The 22,108-nt window shown below is 40.0% G+C and overlaps 1 protein-coding gene across 2 annotated transcripts; it reads right to left on the reverse strand.

Moving 5' to 3' along the window:
• Positions 1–4,319: 4,319 nt before the first annotated feature.
• On the reverse strand, positions 4,320–13,315 carry sp3a (sp3a transcription factor). Of its 2 annotated transcripts, none has more exons than XM_043249195.1 (8): positions 13,146–13,315; positions 12,816–12,889; positions 12,566–12,679; positions 9,630–10,607; positions 8,079–8,295; positions 7,456–7,546; positions 7,076–7,272; positions 4,320–6,681 (listed from the first exon to the last, which is right to left on the reverse strand). In XM_043249195.1, exons 1-8 carry the CDS (start codon positions 13,150–13,152, stop codon positions 6,362–6,364), a joined length of 1,998 nt encoding a protein of 665 aa, XP_043105130.1. In that variant the 5' UTR covers positions 13,153–13,315; the 3' UTR covers positions 4,320–6,361. The 2 variants fall into 2 exon arrangements, with proteins under 2 accessions (XP_043105130.1, XP_043105128.1); XM_043249193.1 differs by having other exon boundaries at positions 7,456–7,645.
• Positions 13,316–22,108: the final 8,793 nt, after the last annotated feature.

The following is a 22,108-nucleotide window of genomic DNA, read 5'->3' on the forward strand; positions in this document are numbered from 1 at the left end:
ATTTTTAAATGAGTTCCGTTTATATCTGAATTTAAATTTGAATATGCGCTGTCATCAACAGAAACTATTACCAAAGTTTCTTTAAGACAAGTCAAGTCACTCAATGACCATCTTTGAAAGCTTTTAACAAATTAAGCTGAAATTAAGCTTACAATTAAATTTCATATGTGAAATCACTAGTGAAATCTGACAAATTTGCAGTAACTGTTGTTTCCTTTGCTGAAATAGCGTTATAAAACGCTTCTCAGGCGAGATCAGTCAGTGCGCATGCGCGGTCCTTGGCGCGCGTCTCAGAACGCTGACTGTTTCTATAGCAACCGGAACTTCTAACGGCAGATGCCGTGAAGCGCTAACTTCACAGATCAGCGATTGGCCATTTCATTTAGTAGGCGAGGCTTCTTGTGATGATCGGCCATTTTAAGCGTTGCCTTTTTCCCCATTCAGAACGATACGAGTCACACGTCTTAAGTATTCTATAGTTTTTGCTATTATTTAAGAGCGGATAGATATAGTAAATTATATTTATGTTATAGAAAAGAGTACTTTTTACAAACAGAATTAGTGGAAGTATAAAACAAATGACCTTTCCCTCCTGAATGAAAATGTTATTGGAATCAGTCTTGTGTATAGCTTTACTCTAACTGATAGACTTTGTCCCAGTCTTCACCACAGACCACAGTTGTTATTAATATTGTTATTTTTATTTTATTATGTAAAAAATAAAAAGTATAATGTAACATCTGTTTTGAAATAAGCACTGTTTTTACGCTGCTACATCAAAATAGCTATTATTAATTTTAATGCCAGTTATTTATTGATTGATTCATTTTTATTAATTAATGGAAACACTTTTTTTTTTCCTTTGGGTTATTTTCTCCTTTCTTTCTCTGTGTATATATACAGGAATTTCTTTTACTAATACTATTGACACTGCACTGACGCTGGTTTGTACTGAACTGTATGATGATAATAACTTGCAGCAGTTATTGAGCTGAACTGAATCAACACTGAACTGAATGGAGCTGGAAAATGACTGTTGTCTTCTGCAGAGCTGCTAATAGCTGAATTACACTCGGTAACGAATTTAACTGAATTATGGATTCTGCAAAGTTGTCTTTAGCTGAAATTAAGAGATTTATTTCAGAACCGATTCATTTTACAACATTAACACTAAGGCTATCATGATTATCGGTGAAAGCTCTGTATAAAGGACTTGGTGGAATAATTCTATTCTCCCTTTTTTCCCATTCCGTACATGTTTATGTAAATAAACAAACAATATAAGGTTGTTTTGGTCTGTTGATGTAAATAATAAAAGTTCTCATGTTTTTAATATAATTTGACATTATAATTTATTTATTCTAGGTTCTCTGGCTTGGCTAAAGGGCGCTCCGGTTTGAAACCAAGTTTTAGATCAGAACTGCAAATTGCTCGTGTCTCTTCAATCAAAAAAACCTGATTCAACTCATCATCTCATCAGAAGTGTGCGTGTCAGACAAAGAAGACACGTGAAACATCCTCTGTTTTGACATTCATTTGTACAGCACTTTACAGAAAATATGACGTTTCTACTTTATATATAGGAGTAGGTTATCAGCGGTGACTATGGCAGAAACGTACAGCAATAATCACGCCGTTAGTTACAAATTAACCGCAATCAAAATTTGGTGGTTTTATCTGTTGTCCCAGGGACATGACGGTAAGAAAAGGCATCACTGAAAAAACAATGGCAGCTGGAGAGTTGCATCTGCTCTTGTGAGCCGCCCTCCCCGTCCAGATCCAGCTTTTATCTGTGCGGTCCAGCAGAAATGGCCCATCCACAGCAGAGCGATTTCACTTATCAGAGCCTCAGCGTGGCCGGGGGTCCGCGGAGGGCCTCCCATCGATCAGAATATATCACTTCCCTTCTATCAGAGGCACCGGACATCACACGAGGTCAGAGAGAAGTCATCCAAACAAAACTCCGACGCTTTTATCTGCCGCCGTAAAGGCCAGTGACGACCGGAGGATTCTGGGTAAGCTTCGGATGTGATGATTCATAGGCCTTGTTTCAATATGCCCCGCTCCCCACCTGACTTCAGACGCGCACAGCCCTATTACAATATTCAGATTACCGTGCACTGGAAATTAATTGGACTAATTAACATACAAGTAAATGATGATACCGTTAACACATTTCATTAACTCAAACTGTCATTTCATGTTCACCGTGCTCTCCGTATTGCATTACAATGAATTGAATTCATTAAATTATGCAAATGAAAGGTGGCAAGCGACGGACGGCTCCATATGAACGTTAATAGACTGCTTTCTCTGAATCTATGCAATAAATCGCGTCGAATTCAGGAGCGCGCGCTGTTTTGGCTTTGATTTGACGGATAAAAGATTTCAGTGGACACTTTTGATTATGTTTGGCCGCGATCAATAAGCGGCGAGACAAAAGCAGTTTAACGCAACAAAGTTCACATGAAAAGACAAGCCGTCGCCACCTTACGGTGACCGCTTTAAGCGCGTTTTCTTTACAGCGATGCCGTTGTTATGGATGTATATTAATTTAGTATGTGGAGTAAGTGTAAAAAAAAAATAATAATACTGATGAACAAAAAATATACTAAAAGCAAGGCTATTTAAATTTTATTTAATAATACAAAATGCATTCAGTCTAAATTAGCCAACTTACAACCAGTTTCTATCTTCTATCAGCTTAAGTTACCAACATTCTTCAAAATAACATCACGTGTAAGATTATAAAAACATCTGGATAACTTTATTTTGACTTTAGAGAGTAACTTTGCAACTACATGTGAACTAGCAGTTATTAGAGTATTAGTAGACCGTAGAGAAAAAAAAACTGTCACCTATACAGGCCTCTCTCCATTGGCTTCCCTTGAAACCAAGAATTTATTCCAAGGTTTTAACTTATGTCTTAAATGTTAGGGATTGCAGTTTTAGGATGCAACGGGTTTTGCCTATTTGCCATTTATTATATTTTACAATCTTATTGAATTATTTTGTTATGATTGGATTGAATGCCTCACGGTTCTGCTTTATTTGTGTGCATTTTGTAATTAAATTATTAATTAAGATTAATACTTATAGTTAGTTGAATGTGTAAAGCGGATTATCAAAATAAAGTGTAACCAACAACCGAAATACATTTTTCCTTGAATGTTAAAAAAAGATTTAAAATACAGTAAGCTATCCAAATCAATTTCCACACAGCTGGATTTAATGTTCACGACAGACTCTGATCATGAAATGTGAGGTGGTGTTAATATATGAGCCCCTCTAAGGGGAAATTGCTGGAAGTGTATTTCTGAATTGAAAATGAAAAAGGCATGGAGGGGAATTTTGTTCACACTCGAGCAAGTTCAAAAATAAACAACATATTTGGTGCAATTTAAGAGGGTAAAACGGTGGGCGGATGCTCATCGCGCCTGCTCTTTTTATACATACTTTAACATTGAAAATGTCAGAGAAGCTTCTAAACGCACGCGAGGTGAGGGACGTATCAGGATTTAGAGGACAGAAATCGGTCAGAGACTCAGCTGGATATCCTGCTCCGGTCCTGCTGCTGCAGTGACATCTACTGGACTTCACACACACGCACACACACGCGCACACACGCACACACACACACACACACAGACGCGCGCACACACACGCACGGTTACATTTCCAGGAATTCTGAGATCTTAAAATGTGTACAGTATTAATGTAAATAGATCTACTGCACATGTTTTTACCTATTCAAACAATCATAGGAAGATCAGAAATATGAACAGTTGTAGTTAAAAATAAATAAAAATCACAATTGTAACTATTTCTAATGAACTAGTTAAGAAAAAAAAAAAAAAAAAAACCAACCAAACAAACACCACCATTTTGCATCTTATGCTCAACAAGGCTGTACTTATTTAATCCAAATTGTGGTAAAAACTATAGTATATTTTGAAATGTAATTTCTTCCTGTGATTAAAGCTGTATTTTCAGCATCATCACCCAGTTTTCGGTTTTACATGATGCTTCAGTATACACTGATTTGCTGTGAAACAAACATTTTTTATTATCATGTAGAATTTTAAGGATTGAAAAGTGTTTGTTTAAAACGGAAATGTATTGAAACAATAAAACTTTATTTTACAGTCATTTGGATTTAATTTAATGCATCCCTGCTGAAGAGACTCCTATTTCTTTGAAATGGTTCTCTGTTTTTTTTAATACGATGGGGGTATATAAAATGTATGGTTGTTATTCCTCAACTATCAAACTACGTCTCATAGTTCAGCGGAAAAAAAAGACAACCGACAAGCACAGGATTATGTTTAGTCATTTTAGTGTGAAATAAACAGCTGCCCTCAAAAGTGGGCATTGTACAATAGTCCGAAGCTTTCTTGGAAAAATGACCAAATAAAAATATAAAAGTGACATGTTAAGATGCTATTTATAGTGAACAAAATCAAATGAGACTTCACAAACTAGGAAAAGACAAAAAAAAAAAAAAAAAAAAAAAAAGAAGAAGAAAAAAAAAAAAAGCAATTCTGGATCAATGTGACAGAACACCCTTTATCAAATCAGAAAACAAAATAGTGTTTCATTATCTGCCATTAACCCCGCTGGACCTTTTCAATCAAACTCCTGATCGTTACAAACTTGGCTACAGGAGGTATAAAATCCCCAAACACAAAAAAATTGGCAACGGTACTCAAAATCGGTAGATAAAGAGACATCATGATTAGCTGAAGGAATAAAAAGAGATCAGCGGAGAATAATTGTACAGTACCACGTGGAAACAAAGCCATCCTTGTACATGGACTGACAGCAAACGAGTGCGTCCTCCCTGATGACCTGCAGTGTGTTCAAATAAAACCTCGAGAACTCGTTACGAAACCTTCATTAGCTAACTCCTTGAGGCGTCACGCTCACGGCTACGAGAGGGACTTCAAAACCTACATACTGACCACCGGGAACGTCTCCTACGTGTCACGTGACCGCTTCCGCTCGTCTAACACACACCGCTAGACCGACGCCGGACACTCGGAGCCGCTCGTTTGGTCCTGAAACACACAGCGCAGGTCTGCACATAAATGCTGCAAACCAGACAGAAATCAAGAGTTTTTCTCTGCGTTTATCAAATTTGGCAAACTACAAACCGCTTCATTTCATACAAATGATTCTTGATGTTGATTACAGTCCAGTACTTTAAAAAAGTAAAGCCGAAGGGAGTTTTTTTCTTTTTTTTTTCCTTAGAAAAGCAGTTGTGGACGCCACAAATCCAGGTTACAATGTATATAAATATCACTTTGCTCAAAAAAGACTTCATTCGCGACAAATTCATATTGAAAGATCTGATCAAGTCGCAGAGGTTTTGAGAATTACGATACATAAAATGCTTTTAATTACATGATTGTTTCATACCCCTCCCCCGCCCCCGCCCAGCCAGGCCCTGGGTTTTACCTACACAACATAAAACTACGTAAAAGAAATCAAATGCTTTTTCGCGAGGAGCAATCGGAGACATGTAAAGACACTATTGGACACCTTCACGACTCTCAACAGCACAATGGCAGGCTTCTCTCCAAATCTTCCTCCTTACACGGAGAACTTACACCACGAATATCACTTACGACCTATAATTAAAAAGAGAAGCAGCTCAGACACAGTAATGGAAATTCTGCCATTAGTTACTCCCCCGCTCCACAAGAACTAGTTCAGACCCGAGACGCTACGTTCTTCAGCTTAACTTCCGGCCCCCAACCCGAGCCTGTGACATAAAATGCAAACTTATACGGCCGATCGGCTAGTTTCTGTCCCGTTCTGGAGCTCGAGAGATACGGAAGGGTTGTTGCGTGGAAAGAAAGCCTGGAATGGCGTGATTGGAGGAGGGAATAAGTAATGTGAGAGTTTTCGCTTTTGGCTAAGCTGCTCCTTTAACATCAGTCGCTGCACTCTTTACACGACACGATTATTCCCATTCCAACAAGTACACACTGAAACAGATGCTTGACACCCATGAAGAACTCGAGCTTTGTACACGACAGCTTATAATACAATATAAGGCATTTCAGTGTTGTATGTGAAAACAAGAAATAATGCTTCCCCCATAAAAAGACGAACAAAACCCCCAATAATTCTATATTTGTAAAAAATATATATATGTATATATATATATATATATGTATATGTGTGTGTGTGTGTGTGTGTATATGCATTCACGTAAATGTACATATTTACGAAAAGGAGGGTAAATATGCAAAGGTATAAAAGCAAGGTAAATGCGTGGGCTTGGAATCAACGTATGAAGGGACGAAGGACGTGATGTCATACAGGAAGAGGCAGAGTCTGAGCGTTCAGCGGCGTGTCACTCGGCTGCGTCCCCGGCGGACACCGACACTAACTGCAGAGGGATCTCGGCGGTGCCCAGCTGGTCCTGTGAGCCGGACGTGTTGACGGTGGCGTTGACGGTGGCCAGGCCCTGCATGGAGCTGGGCTGGATGTTGGTGAGGATGAGCGTGGTGCCGCCCGTGGTGATGATGCTGTCTGAGGACACGGCTCCGCCCACACTGGCCACCACAGCTCCGCCCCCTCCCTTCTTGTTCTGATGGGTCTTTATGTGCTTGGCCAGGTGATCGCTGCGCATGAACCGTTTCGAACACTCGGAGCACACGAACTTCTTCTCTCCTGATAACGGTCGAATGAGGATTGATGCAGAAGTGAGAAAAAGAACAGAGGAAACGCGTTACAAAAAACGTTGCACCAAGCCTGCTCCGAAACATCTAAGATGCACGTTTTCTAAAAAAAGAAAAAAAAATTATTACAGACATTTTAAGTAACGTTAGTTTTTGCGGTCACCTCTGCTGACCTCGGAAGAAAGTTTAAAGCATCTGCAGCATTATCTGCAGCACTGTTACCTTAGCAACATCAAAACTGAGCGCTCCAAATCAAACCCTATATGGGTCATGATGTTGCCTTAGACACTAGCTGTAAGCAGTTGGCTAGGTTTTAGAGCAGAAGTAGTCACTACGTGTGTGTGTGTGTGTGTGTGTGTGTGTGTGTGTGTGTGTGAGAGGAGTACCGGTGTGTGTTCTCCTGTGCCGCTGCAATTCATCACTGCGCGTGAACCTCTTCCCACAAAACATCCAGGTGCAGACAAAGGGTCTCTCTCCCGAGTGCCAGCGCAGGTGAGCTCTCAAGTGAGACGTCTTCCCGTATACCTTCCCGCAGCCGGCTATATGGCACACGTGCTGTTTCTTCTTGCCCATGTTAGATCCCCTACAACATATAATTAGAAATGTACAGTCAGAATGGAAATATATTACACCCATCCAGTGATGAAGACATGTAGTCAAACACACACCGTGGGGTGTCTGCGTTACATATGAATATAAACACAGAAATTGCACCGTGTCTCAAAACCCGAGTGAGGATACGTGCTAAAAGGCAGTGAGCTCTCACCTCCCGCCTCCCTCTTTGCAGTTGGGGCAGGTGCATGCGACTCTGCGCAGACGTTTGCCCTCCTGGTTCAACCCCTCCATCTCCTCCTCCACTAAACGAACACGAAGGTGAGAGAGGTCATTGGCATTCAGCGTAGAGCTACTGTCCAGAGGCCACTCCTCCGAATCAGGCTCCTCCTTAATCTGAATATCTATAGAGTATAGTATGATCAGCGTTACACTAACAGCACTGCATCATTACGGCCAAACACATCTTGCCTCTGCAACGTCACGCTAAATGATTCTGCTTTACTTTAGACAGTCACCTTCACAGGGCCCTATGATTTCAAATGATGTGAAAAACATGGATGGATTTTATAAATACTTTCAACAGGGCACTAATATTGTTAAAATTTGAATTTTTTTTTAACAATTTAACCATTAAATGGGCTCTAGACAAATGAAAATTTTTTTTTTGTAAGATATTAAAAAAAATAATACATTTAAAAAAAAAAAAAACAATCTGAGAATGAAATGCAACAGACTTCATAGGGCCCTGCATCTATCTACATGTTTTTTTCCTCCCCTATGAAAAGGTTACTACAGACATATTCATTGGTTTCCCTGAAGCACCAGCTGCAGTACCTCCAGTGCTGTCGGTGTCCTCAGACTGCTGGAACTGAATGCCTGCCTGGCCCACGGTGTTCACCGTCACCGACTGCAGGGTAGGCATCTGTCCAGAGGTCAGGCTGACTGGTGTACTGCCCTGACCCAGAGACAGCGTCTGCACCGGGGCCAGAGTTATCTGCTGAGCTGGAGCCGTCTGGAGCTGAAGGTTCTGGAGGTTCTGAACTCCTTGGACCTGCACGCAATAGGTTAGGGGAAGGAAAAAGTAACTTTTTAAATAACATTAAGAACAAGTCTTCTTCTTCTTGTATTAATTTAAAAGTAAATACCTTAAAGAGCCTGCCTGAATTCCTCAAAATTAAATGAAAAATAACTTTTTGGTTTTAATTAATAGTTGTTCTTATTCTGAAAACAGAGGAAGTTCATACACTATGAATTATATTGTTTTCTACTGCTGAATAATTAAAACATTGACAACCAATGAGTTTAAGGACCTTGCACATTTAAAGCAGCAGATGGCAAAGCTTTTGGTGTGGATGCTAATAAATGCCTGGTTATTGGTGTGAACCAATAAGGCCTTAAGTCACTGTGTCGCGTTCAAGCAAAAAGCTATAAAAATGTATGACCAAAAAATATAGATGGTCTCCCATTCTATACATTAATCCGCAAATGTCCTGCTAATCCCATGTAGTTGGCAAGTAAAGGTTGTTGTACATTGAGCTGAGAGAGTTCTTGAGGTTCTTGCTCTTAAACTAGGTCAGGTCTTGTACAGGGGGATTGAGGACCAGTTTATAATATCATTAGTTTCTCCTTCAGTTTTTAGTTTCAAACATGAGCTCAGATGGGAACTGTCTGCAGCCTAGTTATAGTTGCTAACAAATATTGTGTTAAACAGCATGCACATAAAACTGCTACAGAAGGCAATTGCTGACTAATGCTGTATTAAGTACGTTGGAAAACAAACTTGCGGAAGCAGGTGATGATGAGATGAGTACATACAAGAAGAGTCAAAAAAACAAAACAAAAACAGCACAATAACTTTGCTTTCTCTTTCCATAATCCCTTGTTGTCTATCCTTTACTAATCTGAAAATCGTCTGAATTATGAGCACTTCCTTTGTTTATTTGTCTGTTTATGAAGAATCACTTCTTGTATTCCTCAATGGCAAGTCACGTTGGAGAAATTAATTGAATCTAAATTTAATTTTCTAATCTAAAAATGTACTTTAAAGTGCTCCTATTCTGGATTTTTAGCTTTCATGCAGTGTGCAACACAGTTCTAGATCTAGGTATTTTAACTGATTCAGAGTAGACTCTAAGGCTGTTTTCATCAGCCTTAGAGTCGACTCTGAATCAGTTAAAATAACTGTTTCGCTCACACAAATGAGGGGTTTGGAAAAACATCACTGAGCGAGTAAGGTAAAAATAAATGAATATTATTAATATAAGTGTTATCTGATCTTGCGTGCATGTCAATCTGTTGTCTGGGACTCCCGAAACCAAAATATGAACCTTTCATAAACCATAATAGTGGCACTTTAAAACAATAATCTGATTTACGCCCTCATACCTGGAAGGTCTGCCACTGTATCTGTCCTGACGGAGTGACGGTCTGGGCCTGGATGAGGAATGTTCCTGGGTTGATGAGCTGGACGTTTTGTAGAGACTGCTGGGCCTGAGCAGACACCTGACCGTCAGCGGTCTGCAAGGGCAACTGCTGTAACTGGATCACCTGCTGCCCTCCAGACACCTGAGTGAGGTAGCCCGAGCCGTCACCCTGCTCTCCCGCCGCAGACTGCGTCAACACGCCCGTGCCGTCTATCGTGCTGGTGTGCTGCTGCGAGGACGTGGTAGGCACAAACATGTCTGCGGCTGCACTAGAGTTGAGTGTCTGTTGCTGTTCCCCTGCTTTGGCCGAGCCCTCAGAGCTCTCCACGCTCTGATTGGTCATAATCAGCTGTCCGTCAGCCGTGACGCCGGTGGCGATCGGCTGGGCTCCCGAGAGCCCGAGAGAGTCCAGATCCACGCTGTTTATGGGCACAAAGGTAATGTTACCAGGCAAACCCAGAGGCACATTCGTGACCACCTGACCCTGAGCGCTGAAGGCAGAGCTTCCCAGAGACACCTGTGGGATCTGGTGCACTTGGCCAGACTGGGTCATGAGGTTCTGACTGTTGCTGAGCACGTCTGTGCCCGTGACGCTGATGGTCTGGGTGCCATCCGGTAGGATGTGGATCTGCCCAGTGGCGTCCTGCGCCATCGAGGCCCCCTCGACGCCAGAGGCAGAGAAACCCAGCTGCCCGTCGGCCGTCTGCACCTGAGGGATGACTTGGTATTGGATGTTAGGCACTGCGCCGCCGGACGCGTCTGTCCCTGACGTGAGTAAGATGGGCTGGTTCTGGAGACCCTGGAGGCTCTGGAGAGGAAGAACATACTGTCCGTTGGACGTGACGATACCCGTGCCAGGGAGATGCAGGACACCCGAGTCGTCCTTCACTGCCTCCCACCTTTCAGACGACCCTGTTAACTGCACTGAGAGGTCTGCGTTCTGGGGAGGAAACGGGTTCACAAAAGAACAAGATGTTCAAACTGATGTCCATTGTCAATAACAATGAACACCTCCTCATCTCTTGCTGTTACTGTGGTGACTGACGCAAAACATGGGACTCCATGGACTACAGATAAACATATCCTGCATATAAAAGTGATCTGAATTTGGTCACAAATACTACTGAATATGTGCAACGTTCAGTAGTACAATAAATGTGCAACTTGCAATACTTATATATAAGTATTATATATATAATATAATATATATATATATAATACATATATATTAAGGCTGGAGATGTTATTAGTGAACTTGATAAATTATGGTTAAAAATTAAAATAATAACCAATCATAGATTAATTAGATTAACGGATAGCCACATTATATAAACAACTGTATTAAAAATTGTATTTAATGGCTTAACATACAAACTAAAAATGCACCAAAATGAAAAATCTTGACCAAAGCTGAAACAATTAAACACTGGGTCAAATGTCAAATACTGAACATTTTTCCCCCATGTATTTTGCCAATTTTTTTTTTCACCATTGCATAAATTAAATAACCAAAATGGGATTTTTACTAGCCACCCTAGGTGTATACGTCTTTCTTCTTTCAGACGAACACAGTCTGCATTTTAAAAAATGCACTTTGTAAATCGGATTAAATTAACCCATACGCCTTCAGGGGGTTATCACATCTGAAGCAGATCGATATGTTTTGGTAACAAAAATATGTCTAGTTTCCAAATTATAACCTAAATATCTTAAATCCCTGACTTACGGCAAACAGTAGGGTGGTACATAAGAGTGCATCTGAGCTTCCTTATACATCGAGGTCAGCATGTTTTGCTCAAACTTTTGTACTTTTAGAACTGTAACCGCTGTCACTTGCGAAATCAAAATTACAGCACAGCAGGTGGAAATGCACAGATTAAGGGGTAGTAATATTACAATTAGATCCCTTTGCAATGTCACAAGGGGAGCGAGATCAGACGTGCTCATTTTTCAGAGGTTTGCAGAAAACGGCTTACTAAAAGTTACATGTCCTTGGTTAGTAGATGCACTGGGGACCTGATTATAAAACCTGGAAAATGTTGCATTTTTAGCAAAAAGTATTCTTGTTGTTTCATAACACTTCGACTGAACCACCCATATCACATGAACTAGTTTGACGATGTTTTGGTACCTTTCTGGGCCTTGAATGTGAAAGGACTGTTTACGGGAGGATCAGAAAGCTCCCAAATTAAATAAAAAAGCATCTTTATTAAATATATATATATATATATATATATATATATATATATATATATATATATATATATATATATATATTATTATTATGCATCTTACTGATACCAAAACCTTTTTTACATTATGTGCATAAACTCAATGTCCATCTGAATAACCTGAAAAGTGTGTACATCTCCATCTAAAAAAATAAGCATATGAACCACCATTCTTTGACGTTTCAATGCTGGTCTATGTCAACAAATGAGTAATTAAAACATGAATGTGTCTTCCTGTCTGTTTGAGTGGTTCCTGTTAAGAATAAGCTGTACTATGAACCAGACTATAATTTACTGAGATAAGTGAAAGGGCAGCCAGATCTGAGCCTGTTCCATGTCCAGCCATCTAAAGTTTGTACATCTCTATCTATACAATTAAGCCTATCATAATCCCTTCTTTGACTTTTTTAATGCTGGTCTGTGTCAACAAATAAGCAACTAAAACTCAAACGTACCACCTCGTCTGCCTAAACAGTTTTTTGTTAAGAATAAGCTGCACTATGAAGCAGATACATCATTTATTTACAGTAAGCCAGATCTGAGCTTCCACGTATATGAATGAGTCTGGGTATGGTAAACATCCACCCGTTCAAAGTAAACACGGCCGGGCTCACACTCAATCCACGGTAAGCTCTAACAGAGGTGAGATCTGTAGTTGCTGACTTACCCCTCCAGAAGCAGCATTATTGTTGGAGTTTGCCCCGTTCTCTGCTCCGGGGGCGGGCGAACCGAGGCCGGTGCAAGTGGCGGCGAGCAGGGCGAGCGGCGAGGGCTGTCCGTCCTGACGATGGGCGGGTTTAATACATGAAAGGGGGTGGCCACACAGGAAGTACCAGTGTTTTAACAGAACAAAGTGAAAACTTTACCAAAGCACATGCATTAGAGAATAAGAGAGGAGTGGATTTGATCGGGTTTACCTGCTCCGCGCCGCCGCCGTCCTGAGCGCTGCTGCTGTCCGCCATGACTCCCGCTTTCACTGGCCCTTCAGGCGCTGAAACACACACAAAACAACACAAAACAGCCGTTAGAGCCCGTCACTCGGCGCGCTCGCTGCATAGGTGGCTTCATCGGTCATAACAGAAGCGCCGTGTCGCTTTATGAACGATTTGAACTCTGTATTTCTTTCCTCCGCGGATCTTAAACTCTCTCAGTTTCACCCGCCTGCTAACATTAGCCTAGCTTAGCATAAACATAGCCTGCACAAAGCTTCAAAGCGACCATTCCCACGCTCTTCAGATGCTACGTACCGGTCATTACGTGAGTTCTTTAAATAAGACTGATATCTGCGTTTAATTACACTCCGAGCATGGTTATTTTAATCGGTGCCTGCGCTCGCTTTAGTCCAGTTTGTTTTTTTTCCTAATTTGATTGACGGCGGGGCTTCCACTTCGCCAACTGCGTCACCGACCGGAAGTCCCGCCCTTCGTCTATCCTCTCATTGGAGAGTAGGTCGGAGAACTCGCCTTTGGATTGGATGGACGGGGCGTCTGTCACTTTGACCGGGTTGCTTCCTATGTGTCGTTGTCTCTCAAGTTTAGTCCGTGAATATTTGTCGGTTTCCGTCAGTGTAGTGAACTGCGAGGTTTGTTTAGTTACAGCTTTTGCCTTATTACCTGTTTAGTTTATTGGCAAGAAAACCTCGATCTTATTATATATATTTTTTAATATTGTCTAACATAGTTATCTAACGTATTTAGTAAGAATACTAGTTCACTCTGCTTATTCAGACTGGAAAACTGATGATACATCGTTTTTTTAATGTTCTTGTAATCAGCAATTAAGAGGTTTATGGTTTAATGTAAGAGGCCACTTGAGCTCTGTCAAGTGTTTCTCAAGTAACAGGAGTGATTAATGATATGCAGTAATTTTTGAAGATCAGTCTGAATGGAGAAGGCAGAGGCATCTTTTGCAAAGATATGTCAGAGGGGATGAGCCACACAAATCCATGATCTTCTGTAATTAAAGTATTTTTAGTAGTTTATTATTATTATTATTATTATTATTATTATTATTATTATTATTATTATTAGTACTAATACTACTACAGTACACACAATAAAAAAGAACCTCATCCACTGCAATAATGTAACATTGCAATATAACGGTGCAAAAGTTGTTTAATATGAGTAAAGTTTAAGTGAAATAATGATTATATATATGCAAATTAAAAAAATGGCAGCACAACAGGGACACCAAATGCAGCAATCACAGTCACAATTTGGCTTCTAAAACAGTTAATTAATAATCACTACATTTTGTGGACACTGCAGTTATTACAAATATTGAATTTAGAGCTGACTTAGTTTGGATTTTATAAATGACCTTCAAATGAACTTCAACATCAAACCTACCTAAAATTGTCGAGTACAGGAGTAAAGCTGTCATGTTATATCACCATGCACATTTTTCTTGAATTTTTTTTTTGTTGTATAACAATTTACAGTTGTAGTATGTAGACTAAATGATATGAAATGCATCAAAACGCAATGGAAATGCATTAAAGCCACTCTCTCTCTCTCTCTCTCTCTCTCTCTCTCTCTCTCAATATATATATATATATATATATATATATATATATATATATATATATATATATATATATATATTTCAACAAAAGAACAGGTACAACAGTTTTTACCAAAAGCAGGCCATGGTCAGACCTGATGAGTTTAGAGAACATCTGACAAGAGATCAGAGACCACATTTCTATACAGAATCTCCCCAGATCTTTCAAATGCTGAGGTCCATGTTCATGCACTCTCATCTTTAGTTCACCTCACTCATTTTCTATAGGGTTCAGGTCAGGGAACCAGGACAGCCATGGCAGAAGTTTCCTTTCACGTTGTTGATTTTTAATTGATTTTATTTCCTTGGATTGTGGGCCTGATGGAAGATTCAACCACTGTCCGTTATAAGATTTCTAGGAGTGGCGGTCAGGTTTCAGGTGTATATGTTTTCAATCTGTTGTTTGATAGAATCCATGAAGTTAAGCATCTGAACAAGATGCACAGGACCTCTGGCAGATAAATAGACCTATAAATAGACCATATAAAGATGCATCAGCAGCATTTAGACTGTATGCTTTGGCTACTTTTTTATGTGGGCACCAAACCTTAAGTTTCTTTTAAGTTTCTTTAGTCTTTTTCTGAAAAAAAAAAAGCTGTTTGACCATAGAAGCCAGTTCTGTTTGAAGTTCCAGTATAGTCTGGCAAATGAATATGCTTGAGGTTTTGGATGACTTCTTGATTTTTATTTCTTAAAAAATATATTTTTTTAAACCCTCTCAAACAACGTTGTGATTTAGGTTTTGTTTGATATGTATTTTGACTCTCCTCCTCACCATGCATTAGGATATGGACAGCATGGACAAAATTTTAAATAGTAAAAGCAATGCTATGAATATAGTTTTCATTTTGGCCAGAAGCAAGTTTACCTTGATGATTAAACTTTGGATTTATTACAAACACTCAGCTTTTCATGTCACAAGACATTCATTTTTGAACTGGAGTGGTGTGGATTATTGTGATCGCATTTTGATTTGATTATTGTGATTTTTATCAGCTGTTCTGACTCTCATTCTGACGGCAGCCATTCAGGATCCAAGTGATGTAGCCTAATGCTATATTTCTCCAAATCTGAGGAAGAAACGAACTCATCTCCTAAACTTGAACTTTTCTTAACAGGTGATGCATGATTGAGTTTAAAAATGTGAAAAATCCCGCTAATGTGGCTCATACTTAACGATAGGATTTGGAATGAAGACAACATAAAAGTTTGTGTTTTACTATTCTTGTTAGCATCACCATCTCACAAAAGAAAGGATAATTTTCCCTAAGATAGACAACCGATGTACCTATGCCTCCCTGATTCATAGTGCGTCAAGGGAGTTCGACAGCACAGAATGAGGAAATTAACTTAGGAAATTAGACTGTCTGGGGGGCAAATTCGGCAGATTGTTTTGTTATTCACCAGAGAGCATGAGCAGGAAAAAACTGGGTGGAAGCTGATCTCACCGAGATCATATAGAAAAAATCACTTTGTATCGTCCTACACGTCTAGAAGGAGAAAAGAGTCTCAGGAGTTTGTTCGCGGCAGCGGTGTTGCTTTTATAAACGCTAAAAGATTAGCACGATTGCATTGAGATAACAGCCCAGAGACATTCTGCACTCTCAGCTGCGTTCCTGATCTAAGACTCTGTTCGCTGCATCGTTTCCACTGTGTCAGCTCCTCCCTGAGAGTGACCAGAGAGCAGCGTTTTCCTTCAACCTTCAATTCAAACTTGGGCCATTACAGCCAGACTACAAAAGCACTTTCCTTGCACTCAGGGGCTCGCACCAGTGAGTGGGGGATATTTCCAATCACTCCGCTGTCAATCTGAGTGTCAGGTAAACACAGGCTGGCAGACGGAGCCTTTAGAAAGGCCCACATCTGTGGCTCTCGCTCTCCTAGCTTACCTTGCGCTGGCTTATCCACAATCTAACGCACAAAGACACCCACACTCAAATGGAAACGCAAAACGCAGCTGTTGTACAATGCGGGTATCTTATCTCGCATCTTTAGATTGAAGTACTACACAATAAGTTAATTGCTTTGAGATTTCGTCTGATGTGCGAGAGGATGTGATTTCAGGCAAGTTGACAAATTGGCTTGCAAACCAGGAACGCAGACTAGATCGTCGAGCAAGACGGGCTGGAACGCAGTTATTGATTGATTCGGTCCCAGGCGGGGAGGGGAATGACGGGATCTGTGGGAGTTGGTTTGGTTTCGCTTCATAGCAGATCAAGTTGTGACCAAACACTGTACTCTGTGTACTCTTAACTCATACTTTATTTGACATTGCATACACTCTTAATTATCTTTCTCTGGTTCCGTTAAAGGAGACATAATATAAGTGTAAAGGAGATGTAATGTAAGTGTCAGGTGTCCTTATAATGTGTCTGTGAAGTTTTAGCACAACATATTCCACATTTATTATGTAATTTTGAGAATGCCTATTTTGAGTGGAAGCAGAAATGAGCTGTTTTTTGTGCATGTATCTTTAAATGCAAATGAGTTGCTGCTCCCTGCACCCTTTTCTAAATCAAGGCTCTACCTGAAATCATGTGTTTTAAACCATATCAGTTAAGACGTCTGATACATTTGGGTTTCTGAGCACACGCTTCTGAAGCATATGCACAGAAAGCAATCTAAACTAAGTTCTCTTTCCTGTGTTATTGCGCTGTAAAACTTTAACTGTCAAATGCACACAATACTTTATGTATTTTTGTACTTTTCTTTAAATGAAATATTCAGCCTTGATGAGCAGAATATATTTATTTTGAAATTATTAATTGTAATGTTTTCAAACTTGAATTATATAGCCTATATTTTATTATAATATATTACATTATTATTATGATTATTAAGTGCTGGTTTTAATTTTTACAGGACAATAGTATGACTTTAAAAGTGCTGGATGCGTGGCTTGTGGCTGTGTTTGCGCATTTGTGTTTTGCATTTGGCGCATGTTCGTATTTTCCTTCTTTTTCGTCTATAACTGATCACATGCCTGAAAGTGATACAATTTTTGGTTACCCAAAGAAGCTTTTTTAAAAGAGTGTTTTTTTAAAAATAACATTTAAAAAAATCTAAAGAGCCATTTTTGACTTTTGTTTAATGAAAGGATTCCATGGATTTTTAAGGTTCTTCATAGAACCATCAATGCCAGTAAAGAACATATAAAGTTTTTTGGGGGACCAGAAATGCTTCTTCCTGCTGTGAAAGCTCCCTTTTTGGAAGTTTTATTTCCGAGAATCAGTTTTTGAGGATGAGAACGTGTCAAGCAATGCATCTGGCTAGCTTCCACCAAGTGATGGATGAAAATGCACCAAAATATGTTAACAAAACTTAAATTTGGATGTTTCTCTTGTACGCGCGTTAATGCGTTTCAAAACTTCAAAGCGGAGAACTACAAATCCTGTTATTTATGACCTTTCAGAAATCTGCATGTTTAGTCTGGAGAGAAAAAAAATCTGTCATTTTCCGGTGTTTTGTAAAGCGCAGAGGTGAGACGTTTGCTTCGTCTACTGGGGTGAAAATAGCTGGGCCTGCTTACGGCGTGAATATGAGTTGTTTCTGAAAGCGTCGTATTAACATATTGGCGGAGCGGCTTGCTGGGGCCGATCTACAGTGGAAGGGACTGCGTGGAGAGAGTCCGCCCGGCTGGAGACTCCCGGTGGCCTGGGTAAATGGAACCTCAATGGGGAAGCTTCAAAATGGCACCACAGGAAAGACTACGGCCAGAATATCAAATGTGTCTCAATGACACACGAGAGAAGGGACCTCCATTCGGACACCACTGAGGTGGAGACAGAGGCTCAGGGGAGAGGGCTTTACCGTGCTAGCAGCTTAGGCTCATGTTTAAAGAAAAATGTGTCCATTAGGGGAAAATGTTGCTCTTTTCAAGTCTTTCCACTAAACGTTTGTCCGTGCAGGAAAAAAGCTCCCATAGATGTAGTTACGATGGAGGAGGAAGCATTCATGTGAATTACCCTGCATTTATTATGCTCTAACTTCCGTACAATACATCTGAGCTGCTGGTTTTTTTTTTTGGATAAAAAGAATGTTGAGTTGAATTTGGATATATGCATAGTATGATGTAGCAATGTGTGAAGTTGAAGCGTGGTAAGTGAAAACTGCTTTCGCATGGCCAGGGCATGAAATCAACATCATTCACAGACAATTTTATAACAGTAATTTAACAATGTAGGGTGGTGGAACTTTGTCCTCTAAGATTTGGATTGTGGTCTCTCTATATTAGTCTACGTGGTTTGAATGGGAGGAGTCGAAGAATAAGATGGCTTTGGGAATTCATTCAGAATGGGAATGTGTTTATTAATGCATGTGACTTGAAATGGCCTAATGTTTGGAACAATTTACGCCGATGTTAAGACAAGGAACATATAGAGGAACAATTTTGATTTCATATTTATTCCAAAAAAAAAGAAATTGCACGACATTCTGAGTAGTTGAATTCGAGTTAATTGAATTCGAACGACTACTAGTTAGATCTGATCTGTCATTTTTCTAGATCTAGAGTAAATGTGTACATCGTATGAACACTTCAGAATCTTGCTGGAACTAGTTCCCAACTACATTCAACGCAGCATTTTTTGCATGTCTCCTTTGTCTGGACACACCACTTCAGGTCTGATAGCCCATAAAACTAATGCGCAGTGTCGGAGTGGCAGCAGGGTTGCTGACCTACTATTACCAGTGAGATTCAGAAGTTTTTATACGATGGAAAAGGGTTACAAGAAGTGGCTAAATGGGACTACAGAGCCATCACACCAAACGGATAAACCTACCTACTAGTCTACAATCTACCTACTAGTCCACTTTTAAAACCTTGTGTTTATAATTGTGCTCTTTTATATTCCCGTTCTAACTTACAGAGAAAATATTTTTAAATGAAGGCTTTACAGTGTTGACATTGAAGTAGCTTAGATCGTTCAAGGCCTATGTTTAGCTCTTTACTTCTGGTGATTGGATTTATTTACTATTCTGGAGTCAATTATCATGATGAACAAAAACAGAATAATAAACTTTCCCTGACCACAAAGCTTATTTCTGCAATAATTCAAAAGCAAATGGTGATATTGGGTTGGCCTAAAAATGCTTTATTGCTGCAGCACTATATAATAGAAGAATTACTGGACGCATGACCAGACCAACAGGTCATGTGATCTCAATATGTCAGCCCCCCATGAGGCAACCCACTCCATGTTTTTTGATGAGTGGTCATCTTACATGAGCGTTTTTTAAGCATTTTTCAGATCCAAAGCCTTGTAGGCTTAAATTACTTTTCCCATTACTCTTCCCCTCTGCCGTACTGTTTGGTCACACGAAAAGCAAAAAACGCACCTTTAATTAAACGTCCTGTCCAGTTTGGCGTCGCTCTATTGCATTGTTTGCACTTAGAATTGTCATGTTTATTTATGTGTTTATCTCTCTCCGACCCGCAATATTTAAAGTCAGAGATTGTTTGTATTTTTCTAAATATTTTGGGGTTAGCGCTGAGCTGGTATGATTTATGGCAGCAGAACTTGGCCTTTCATGGGTGCAGTCCTTTATTCTGTCTGTCTTGCTTGGTGTGGTGCCATTGTGGTTTCTGCCTCCGGGCGGAGTGGCACCAGCTGATGGATGACTATGACAACATTTGTAGCGCAGACACCAAAAAACCAGCCACTAATCGCTCTTTGATATCTTCTAATCCTTCCTCTTCATTTCACAAATCTGTTACAATTAAATCAAATGAAAGCAGCCCGGAGTGGAGAACACAACTGGAGTCTCTCTGATGTGTATTTCATCCACCAAAGTCCATTGAGTTCTGCTTGTCGCCCTTACATTCCCGGCATCGTTGCGCATTGACGTGTCGACATGCGAGAGCGGTTTATGATGCTCTGTCTTATGAGCTACATATGCGCAGTTCTAAATAACTGTATTATTGTTCCAGAAATGTTAGTGTCACTGTATGCAAAACAAAACATTGCAGCCAAGCCACAGAAAACAACTTGTCGTTCCTAGCTCATTTAGGTCTGACAAACAGGCCTCAATAATGGGTTTCAGCTTTGGCTAGCGCAAGCAGAACTCGGCCCTGGGAGTGAGAGAAGAAACCCAACCTCTACTTATCTCCCTGTGAACTTCTTAATGGGAGAAACCTCAGTGGCCGCAAAGAGACCGATCCAAAAGAAGGAAAATGTTCCCGCTCAGCTGACCCATTTTTTCAAAATGCGATGGCAACGGCTCTGCAGAGACGAGACCTGAACAAAGATTAAAACATAAAAAGCGGTCCGGACCCATCAATCATATACCTAAAATCCTCTTTCGCTATGAAAAGAAAATGGGGATTATACAATAAATTGCTGAAATCACAAAGGAATATGCGCGTATGTTTTCACGGGATGAAAATCAGGCACAGAAATCAGTATGCATGGTTTCCCAGTGTTCCCGTGGAGCGAGCCAAAATATCCCTCTCTATGACCTACAATCAAAACATGTAAAGTACTACAATTTAAAATATTCTGTCATCCCTCTCTCTTTTTTTTATCATACACATCTTCTATTCAATCTCGCCCTGAAGTACAGACACAGTAATACAGAAACGGTTTTGTTTTCCCATATCTGAGAGTGCAATTTCAGCCAGGAATACTATACTACACTGCATCAGCAGCTCAGACTTTGTCTCGTAAATATGAGAAAGATGACAATTTATGCAGTCTCTCTGTAGAGCGCGTGTGAAAGAGAGTGCTCTGAGCTCAGGGCCGATTGTGTGGGGGTTTTTTTCCAGGTTCCTGCAGAGAATGTGATCACACCGTCGAGTCATTACCATTCCATTACACACACGTACTGTAGGAGAGAGTGCATGGGGTAAGACGTGGGGCACGTTTTCTCTGGGTAATTCAAAATTACACAGAGGTACACTTTTAAAAATAAAGGTGCTTCACCGTGCCTTCTTTGTCTAAAGGATCTTTAACATCTGAAGAACCTTTCTGATTCGCAAAAGTTTATTTTTGGTGAAAGATTCTTCAGATTATTAAAAAAAGGTAAGAAAGAGATGGTTTAACTGAATGGTTCTTTATTTATCAATTGAAATCATATATATGTTTGACTTATACCTTATAAAAAAATTTATGTAGTCAAGTGGCTCAACATTCTGCACCACGTGGGGTTAAATTAAACAGATAAATGTTTGTTAATATAATGTTCTATTTCAATGTTTTTAATTTAGTAGTATAAACTTGTGCTTCTTGTGTTACAGACATGAATGATGAGATCCTGCGGCTTGTTCTGATGCACTTTTACTTGTATAAAAAGGTAAAGGAATTCATATATTAAGAGCATATATTGAGGACTGGAATATTAGAGGCTGCTCACGTTATCTCTATAAGTCACTCAATATGTTTGTATGCACAAACAATAAAAAGACAATCTTTCTGAGTGGAAATTCCTCCTGCCGCTCTGGTTTAAATACAATAGCTTGTAAAAGTGCGTGTCTGTGTGTGTGAGAGACCTGTGATGGACTGGCCATCCCTCCAGTTTTTTTTCCAGCCCATGGCCCAGGAAGCCGAGATCGGCTCGGGCATCTGACCCCTGAAGAAGAGCTTCGGTTAAAACCTCTGTATAGCGCAAGGAATACCAGAAGAAGTGAAAGTTCGACAGATCCATAAAT

The sequence above is a fragment of the Puntigrus tetrazona genome, chromosome 9, assembly GCF_018831695.1.
Source record: "Puntigrus tetrazona isolate hp1 chromosome 9, ASM1883169v1, whole genome shotgun sequence".
NCBI lineage: Eukaryota > Metazoa > Chordata > Actinopteri > Cypriniformes > Cyprinidae > Puntigrus > Puntigrus tetrazona.

Coding starts and splice junctions, on each gene's coding strand:
- sp3a (XM_043249193.1), bottom strand. Junction 12,680..12,815: donor ACGGCGGCGGCGCGGAGCAG/GTAAACCCGATC, acceptor GCCCATCGTCAG/GACGGACAGCCCTCGCCGCT. Junction 7,646..8,078: donor GGACACCGACAGCACTGGAG/GTACTGCAGCTG, acceptor TATACTCTATAG/ATATTCAGATTAAGGAGGAG.